This window comes from Gavialis gangeticus, unplaced genomic scaffold (assembly GCF_001723915.1).
Source record: "Gavialis gangeticus isolate Ggan-Ray unplaced genomic scaffold, GavGan_comp1, whole genome shotgun sequence".
Classification (NCBI taxonomy): domain Eukaryota; kingdom Metazoa; phylum Chordata; order Crocodylia; family Gavialidae; genus Gavialis; species Gavialis gangeticus.
The window spans coordinates 108,359,335-108,368,578 of NW_017729022.1; the positions used below are offsets into that span (position 1 = coordinate 108,359,335).

The following is a 9,244-nucleotide window of genomic DNA, read 5'->3' on the forward strand; positions in this document are numbered from 1 at the left end:
CAGTAAGTCTTTTTGCTTTTTTTTATGGTAGAGCTGCTATGCAAGAGCTAGATGTTGCATTATAATGCTGGAGAACTCTCAAGCAGATCATTTGGGGGAATAAAGGGCGTAATATAGACATGAAAGATAGAAAAAGAATATCTAGTTAATCTGATTCTTGATACCTAAGGTCACTATAGTGGGAAGCTGTAACAAAAAATTACCATGTAAATGGAAAATAACAAGCCCAGATTATAGTAAATTGCTAGATGGACAGTAGGTAACTCAGTGGCAGGGAACAGTAAATTAGTTGCTATTGAGCAGAAATGAACTGTGATATTTGACTTCAAACTAGTTTTAATACTGGGGGAAGTAAATATATTGCCAGCTAAGAATAAAGATGATGATGGTAAAGCTTCACCTTTTTACAACTCTTCTTCCATAACTCTTCATCAAATACTTTAAATATCTGAATTTTTATAGGTAGTCAATTCAGGGTACAGCAAAATTGTGCCTTCGCCAAGAGTTACAGAGCATAAGTATATAATACAATAACGGGAGAGTTTCATGATTTTGGGTTCTCAGCTTGAGACTCCTCAAGGGAGCCTGACTTGACGCTCAGAGGTTCCTTCAAGACCAGGCCTGGCTTTCTTCAGTATCTTAATCTGAGACCCCAAAATCATTGAAAGTAAAAAAATAAATAACAAAACAAAACAAAAAGGGGAGAGCTGAACCCGATGATCTTGCAAGGTCCCTTCCAGCCCCTTACAATCTATGAATCTATGAACATATTAATATTGTAATTGCTAATATACATCAGTAACATTGTGTATTGATGTTCATTAGTACAAATAGTAATTGTATATACGGGTTTCCTTCGATTTATTCAGTACATGCGTTCCCAGAGAACGGCTCATAAATCAAATCCTCATAAAGTGAACCCACTTTACAATGCAACAAAAAGGGATAGGTTCACATGGCGGTGAGGGAGGGAAGGAGTGAGGCTGGAACTAGGGAAGGGGCAGGGGGAGGGGTGCCACTCCCAGAGCTGCACAAAGCAGCAAAGCAGACGGAACAGAGTGGTACTCACCCCAGCCCTGGCTGCAGCGGCCCCAGGAGTGGCCAGCACCAGCTGCCTGCAGTTGCTGGGCTGCACCGTGCTCCACCTGTCCCCCACGCCTGGGCTTCACCTATCCCCACTCATCTCTGCTCCTGGGCTGTGCCATGACCTGGTGCAGGCAGCTGGTGTTGGCTGCTCCTGGGGCCACTTTAGCACAGGCTGGGGCGAGTGCAGGAAAGCAGAGCCCCAGGTGGCACGGGGCATGGCACTCATCCCAGTCCATGCTGCACCAGCCCTGTGAGCAGCCGACACCAGCTGCTTGCACCATGCCACGAACCCCCCAGGGATCTGCCTGTCCTCACTCACCCCAGCCCCTGCTGCAGGAGCCCTGGAAGTGGCTGATGCCAGCTGCCTGCACCAGGGCATGGTGCAGCCTGGGAGCAGAGGTGAGAGGGGACAGGCAGAGCCCAGGCAGCTGCTCCCAGGGCCGGCTGCTCACGGGGCCACTACAGCTGAGACTGGGGTGAGTGCCGCGCCCTGCACTGCCAGGGGTTCCACTTGTCCCCTCTCACCCCAGCCCATGCTGAAGCAGCCCCGGGAGCAGCCAACAGCAGCTGCCTGCACCATGGCACGGCACGGCGCAGCCCAGAAGCTGAGATGAGCAGGGACATGTGAGCCCAAGCACGGGGTGGACAGGCAGAGCATGGTGCAGCCCAGCAGCTGCAGGCAGCTGGTGTCGGTCGCTCCTGGGGCCGCTGCAGCCAGGGGTGGAGTGAGTGGGGCCGCGGCCTTTTCCCCTCCCCCCACAGACTTATCTGCTTGGGCAGGGGGCCGTCTACATTGATCACATAAGAGCGAATTTACCTCTCATATAACAAATTATGGGTCTAAATATGCTCATCGTATAAGAGTGAATTCACATATAAAAAACCCATATAAATTGAGGGAAACCTGTATTATGCTCTTACTAGCTTGGGGGGAGGTGTCATGTTGTAGATATACTGTTTCATGCCAGAACTAACTTCTCCAGAAATAGTTTTAGTACTTCTAGAGGTCCATATACCTCTTAGTGTCATAAATGGAAAAATAAGCTTAGTCTTCTAACTTCTAATATCCTCATCTAGTAACTGGCTTAGAGCTTTTCTACTACCAAATTTATTATTCCTCGAAAAGGGGAGAATAGATATTCGAAAAAAGTGTATCTGATTTTATTATAATTTTCTGAAACTATAATTTAGTCTCTTACACTAAGCACTGAATGCTCTGTGACTTTTTCTCTCTCAGAGACACCAAGATCAATAACATTTTATAGGATATGGGTGTAAATATTTGTGTTAATAATCAAGCATGCTTTTACAGCATTTTCCTATTTTTTGCATTCAGCTATCCCATTGTTCCTATCCAGGCAGTGAGTATAAGCCTCCTATAAGACGTTGAAGATAGTAAGAAAATGAACTATTATTCCTGTAAAAAGCAGCAGCCAACCTACAGCTTGTAGCTGTTTGTTTTGCACTATAAAAGTACATGGGTAGACTGAAATCTGTGGAGTTTTGGTGGGTTTTTTACTTTTTTCTATTGAGATTTAACTTTAATATAAGGTATTTATTTTATAGCAAATTGAATTTAATAAGATGAGATTCAAGTCCACTAGATATGAGGTTGGGAAGGAGGGGAGCTATTTTACAAACCACACAAATCCATATGTTACTTGCCACTTCTTTAGTTTAGGGTTTTTTTAAAAGTTGAAGGCTGATTTTTTTTTATGTGAAACGTATCTGTTTTGTTAAAATATTAACATTTTATTTTGTAAATTAATTAATTAGACCTTTTCTCTGTAGCCATTTGTCATACATGACATGGATACATTGTGCATGGCAGAGAAGACTTTGGTGGCAAAGCTGGTAGCTAATGGAATTCAGAACAAGGAAGCAGAAGTTCGAATCTTTCATTGTTGCCAGTGCACATCTGTAGAGACTGTAACAGAATTAACTGAGTTTGCTAAATCTATCCCTGGCTTCTCAAACCTTGACTTGAATGATCAGGTGACCCTATTAAAATATGGAGTTTATGAAGCCATATTTGCCATGCTAGCTTCAGTGATGAATAAAGATGGGATGCTTGTTGCCTATGGAAATGGCTTTATAACTCGAGAGTTTCTGAAAAGCCTAAGAAAGCCATTTTGTGATATCATGGAGCCGAAGTTTGACTTTGCAATGAAATTTAATTCACTGGAGCTTGATGACAGTGATATATCCCTCTTTGTGGCTGCTATCATTTGCTGTGGAGGTAAGAATAAACATTTATTATTAAAGGGTATTTAAGATCATCCTCTTATTAGTAATTATAATGCAATTATAACTGTTGCAGTTGATTGAATTTTTGCCTAAGGTTGGTTGTTTCTATGAGGTATTATATGGGCTTTGATCCCATGTTGTGCTGTGTTGGAACATGTCTATATATATATATATATATATGTTGTTGTTAGACTGGGGCCTTAGTGCTTTGCTTTCAGTTGGATTGTGAAGAGTATCCTTTTTGAGAAATAGGGTTTGGCATGAAGAAATATTTTTAATTTCTGAAACCGGCAAAGAAATGCCACAAGGTGAGACTGCAGCCCAAGGGAATCCCCAGGGGTCAGAAAACCTGACAGTGGAAGGTCCACACAGCCAAATCCAGCCTTGTCTAGTCAATGGGATCAGGGCTGAGTCTGCCCCCACTCATGTTTCCGGATTAGGTCAGCTGTTTCCCCCTCTTTCCCCCCACCCATACCCACACATCCAGATCAGAGCTGCCCCAGCCTCTCCTGCATATGTCTGGATTTAGGATGGGCTGCTCCCCTTCCCACCTCGCGTGCATCTGGATTGGTGCTGTTCCATCCCCACCCCCTCCAGGTGCATCCAGACTGGGGCCACCCTGCCCCTGCTGTACATGTCCGGATCAGGGCTGGGCTGCTTTGCTCCCTCCAGTACTTCTGTCTTAGTGTACAGAATCAATCAGGGTTGTGGTGAGGAGACTATGACCTGCTGTTGCAGAAGTTGAAACATGGGAATGAGGTAGGGCATTGCCAGGAATGAGGACAGTTACATAGATGTGGCACTCAAATGCTACTTGGGTAACAGGATGATGCCCTTTTCCTGCCATGGTTCCTAGAAAATTCTGGAAGTATTGTTCAAACCAAACTTTTCTCAGCTAGTTGCTAACTGTGTTCTAATTTTCTGGGTGCTTGACTTCACACCTCTGGGACTGATTTATGGAAGTGCAGGCTACTCACAGCTGCCATTGGAATAAATGGAAACTTTGCCTTCAGCACATTAAGTTCTCTGAAAATTCAAGCCTTGGATGTCTTTAGATTCACAAAATTAGTGAATACTTCTTGTATGTGGAACAGAGATAAAAATGGGAATAATACTGCCTTATCTTATAGGTTTAATATTTGTCAAGTACAGTATACAGTACATAAATCCGGAATTATTGGTATTCATAAATCCAAAATTATCAAAAATCTGGCACTTCCCCCTGCCACTCCGGGACCAGTCACCACTTCCCCCTGCTCTCCTGGACATGGAGGGGGAACTTTGCATGTGGCAGCTGCCGCCACCAGTCACCACCCCATGTAATCACTCCGCATGTGGCTGCTGCTCCAGGACCAGCCACCGCAACCCTCCCCCCACCACTTACCCGCTCCGTGGCCAGTCACCACACAGGTTTAAAAAATCTCACGTTTTCAAATGTCTGGCAGGTGCTCAGTCACAAGCACACCAGGTTATGAGATTATACTGTATTTGAATGACACAGTAAGGAGTACCATAGAAAAATGCATAAGGAATTGAGTAATTCTGACTTCAGAGCAGGATTCAAATAGTGTGAAGCAAGAAAGTCCTATAGCAACAGACTAATAAGAAGGAAACAATGAGAGATTTTAAATGAGCATCATCCATCCAGTACCCTGAAAGAGGAAGGGGTCCTGTTGAAATGTGATCGTGTAATTACATGCTGTATCAAGTACTGAATCCTCATGCCAATTCCACTCTTATCACTTAACTCGGCCCTGGCTTTTTTTTATTTCTTGTGTAATCATTCTTTGTCCCTTGTCCTGTGTGTACTTTCTTCCCAGACCTGAGAGAGGGCACTTTTGTGTCCAAAAGCCTGTCTAACATATCTCCCAACAATACAGTGGTCCAAGTAAAAATCTTGACAAAAAATAAAAATCCTGTCCCCTGACATTTTCAGCTCTTCATCTGGTAATGTGGTTTCTCCTGCTCTCCATGCCGCACCCCACCCCCACCCCACACCCTGCCTTATTGTCCAGTCAGACCATCCAAGTGGGTCCCAGTTCAGATGTCTTGACCCAGGCTCCTTCGCATCTCCAGCCCTCACTGGTCTCTGTCTTGGCTCCTTGTTCCACTTTCTCTCGACCTCCCCTGGTAGCCTCTGGTCCTTGTCACTTCTTGTAATTAAAGCTCTTCTCCTGCATTAAGATCAAGCAGTTTCCTTCTCTATGCTCTCTAGACCTATAAGAGGGTCATTGATAGCACAAAAGACAGGTTCCCCTTCTCTTAGCTCAGGTGTCTAGACTTGCAGTAGCTCAGAGCTACATTTCCCAAGAAAATCCTGCTCACCTCTGTCCTGGGGCATACCTTGTGTGGACAGGACTCCTTGGGGAAGTTAGCTTCTAAATTCCAAGAATGCAACTATTCCTGAAAAACCTGTAATTTTGCCTGATTTAGGCAGATTATTTTGAGGATGACTAATCATTTCTTGACAGATTTCAAGCTCTATTTTCAAAGCATAGAAGTTCTAAAAAAGGTCAAGAGAATCCAGTAGACATGATATTTTTTTCTCCTGTAGCTTCTCAAATGCTTGAACCTTTTGGACTGAAACTTTTTTAAAAATGAGTGCGAGACATTACATCTTAGGATAATGCTGAGCTCAGACAATTAAAGTATGACAAAGTTCTAAGCAACCGAAAGAAGTGTCTTACTTTGGGAAGTGTCAGAAAATCTTAATAATGGGTGGTACAAACAGATTTGGCAATAATTATTATAGGTTCCAATTTGGTATAAGTATATCCTGAAGAACTTACTAGAAATAAGTTGTTTGATCTTCCTTGCCCTTTCAATTTGCTTGGGAGACCCCTAACACTTTGACATACGAACAAAGAACCAGATATCCAGGTTAGGCACCTCCAATCTTTCCTGTAGCACAATGTATGTTTTTAATGTAAGATTTCAGCCTTTGGGGGAAGAAGGGGGAGTTTTGCCAAAAGCATGAGGAGCAATTTAGAGAGAGAAGGTACTAAATACAGGATTTTATTTTTGCTTTGATCCAAAACCCATTTGAAATCAATGGGTATATTCCAATTGCCCTTGGTGGGTCCTGGATCAAGTTCTAAAGCTGGTAAAAACAAGTAAAAATTGTAAAGTTAAGCTGTGTTCTTTTGTTTGTTTTGTGAACAGATCGTCCTGGTCTTGTAAATGTAGGACACATTGAAAAGATGCAGGAGAGCATTGTACATGTACTAAAACTACACTTGCAAAACAACCATCCTGATGACATCTTCCTTTTCCCAAAACTTCTTCAGAAAATGGCTGACCTCCGGCAACTTGTTACAGAGCATGCTCAACTTGTTCAGATAATCAAAAAGACTGAATCTGATGCACACTTACACCCTTTACTACAAGAAATCTACAGGGATATGTATTAAGGGGTTTTGGTATTTTTTCTGCAGTATTTAAAGCCAACAATAACACTAATAATAGATGGGAGCAAAATTACTTTGCACAATTATCTGCTGTGCTTTAACCCCAAAGCATGAAGAAAACAGAGAACTGGAATATCACACTTCTTTTTTGCCTTGAATTCTTCTTTTTAAGAAATTTAAGGACACTTATGCAGTGCTCGTGAATTTGCTCATAAAAGGTTCTGAATAATTTAAAATTTGGGGAATAGTGAGAATTTTGTATCGTTTTGTATTAACAAATTTGAATCTATTAAGTAGCATAAATAGATCTTGATTGATCAAAATTTTATATTCTATATTGATTTAGTCATTTAACCTTTAATTTAATTGGACAAATTCTCTCAAGGTAAATGCACTATCTTCTATAGATTATGCACTCTTGTTTTATATACTCTCATGGTCACTGAAAGCCAGCTTGTACTTTCTGACTTTTCTTGAATAAGGCAGTCAGTCTAAATCTATTGAGTGGTTGGGAATAATTATATATTCACATTTTTATAGTTTGAAAGATCTTTTGCTTTGCTGCTCTCAGAATTAGGTAAGTAACAGTACTGCTATAGTATTGTACTGCTTGGGTAACTTTTAGATTAGCCTGTTGAAAAGGCTCTCTTTATTTAACATTTTTTTAAAAGTACAGCACTCAGATATATTTTACCCAGATGCGTGTTGTTGAATTAGCACATGAAAGTGACTGAATGCTTGTTTCAAAAGTGTTCTAAGCAAATAACAACAAAATGTCCCCTATGGCTGGATACATTAATACTGTGTTTGTCTTGGAGAAGTCAGAATAGCTCAAGACGAAACTTTAACCTCAAAACATCATTTAAGTTAGCAGGACTTAGGGAGAATCTCAGAGATCTGATGCTTTCCCCCAAAGAAGCTGAAGTACAATTTGTCAACATGCTGTTGCTTAAACTGATGGTCTACTCTGAAAAAAATGATTTTGTAAATACAGCACTTTCTTTCTTAAAAGGTCTGGTACCCTACTTGTTTACATTTCTGACAGATCAACTATTTTACATTCTTTGTATCTGTTAGTCCCTCAAAGCTAACAGCTCTCTTAGCCTGCACTTCCTTCTGTTCATTCATATGCATTGTCAACAGAATAGTTAACTAAATTTAATTGCATCCCATTTTGTCCACATGTGTATGCACATATAGAGATTACGTTTGCAATGGAAGCAGAATTTGTAGATACTGGACTCCTACAGACATTCAGTTTCTCCTGGAAGAGTCTCTGCTTTCCCAGGAGAAACCGTGAGTGTACAGATGTTCAGTCTTTTTCTCTCAGAATAAAATGGCCACTCCAGGAGAAAGATAACCTGGATAGCAACTAGGGTTACATCATTCCCAGGACAATTTCTCCTGAGAAAGTGAAAGTCTGTGCACACTTTGCTTCTTCTCAGAAGAAAACAGTCCTCCAGCATACCCGCTTCCATCCCTCCTTCCTTCCCTCCCAGGAGACAATGTGTCACTCCTTGGACTCTACTGTTCCAGCAGAGCATAAAACACACCCCTTTCACAATGTCCACATTGTGCTGCAGGGAAACACAGGTTGACTGTGGGCAGTTAGGGCTGTCCTATGCACTGCTGCCATCTGATGCTGGCCAGACTAAACTGATTGCAAAGATATGGAAGCGGGTAACATTTTGGGGAAAATGGCTTGCGTTATGTAACTGGGAACAAAATTTGATCCTCAGAATACCACTTAATGGTGATACTGTATAAGCCAAAATATAACTGTGGTTTTCTGTTCCCATGTTGCCTGTACGCCTGTAAGTTAGGTTACTGAAATATAATGAGTGTGGAACCCCATGATGCCATTTTTACAGTTGTTTTCAGAGATTTCTGTGCAATGAATGAAAATAACTGCTAGCCATGAGTTTCTTTGGGAATTAACATTTAATACATATTTATTAAAAATATTATTCTCTTTTCTTTATCTGTATTTTCTTTTCTTATCCTAACAGTTTCTCTATTGTCCTTTTTCTGTGGCTTGTTACAACAGTGTTTTTTGTTTTTCTTGGGTGGGGGGGGAGTTGGAAGCCATTCTCAACTTTTTCTTGACTTTTAGGCTTTCTCTGTCAGAAAAGGGTCAATTTTTGCTTGTGTTATCACAGTGTTTGTGGACCTCAATCTTAAACCCACATTAACAGAATCAAGTATACTTTTTGAGGCCCAGAACATGGGAAAATTATCTTCATTTTAATTACAGAACATGTTTCTGTTAGAAATGTACTAGTTCTTTGAGGATCTTGGTAAGTTCTGGTTCATATTTTAAAAGCATTTTTTTTATTTCAAGTTTGATACTATACTATTAAAACGATATTAAAAATAAAGCTATGTATACAGTATGACATCATTATACCAAATCCTAGGTTGGTTTTTTTTTTGGTGTTTTCTTTTGGGGGGGGGGGGGGGGGTTTTAAAACCCCCCTTTTTAAAAAAAAACCCCACGGGAGGAC

General features: G+C 41.3%; 1 protein-coding gene across 1 annotated transcript in view; it reads left to right on the top strand.

The window, feature by feature from the left end:
* Positions 1–8,716, top strand: part of PPARA (peroxisome proliferator activated receptor alpha) — an 85,713-nt gene extending 76,997 nt beyond the window's left edge. Inside the window, exons 7-8 of the mRNA XM_019515938.1 lie at positions 2,878–3,325; positions 6,496–8,716. Of these exons, the coding sequence (XP_019371483.1) occupies positions 2,878–3,325; positions 6,496–6,743 (696 nt within the window). The 3' untranslated portion in view covers positions 6,744–8,716. The remainder of the gene's footprint in view (positions 1–2,877; positions 3,326–6,495) is intronic.
* The last annotated feature ends 528 nt before the right edge of the window (positions 8,717–9,244 follow it).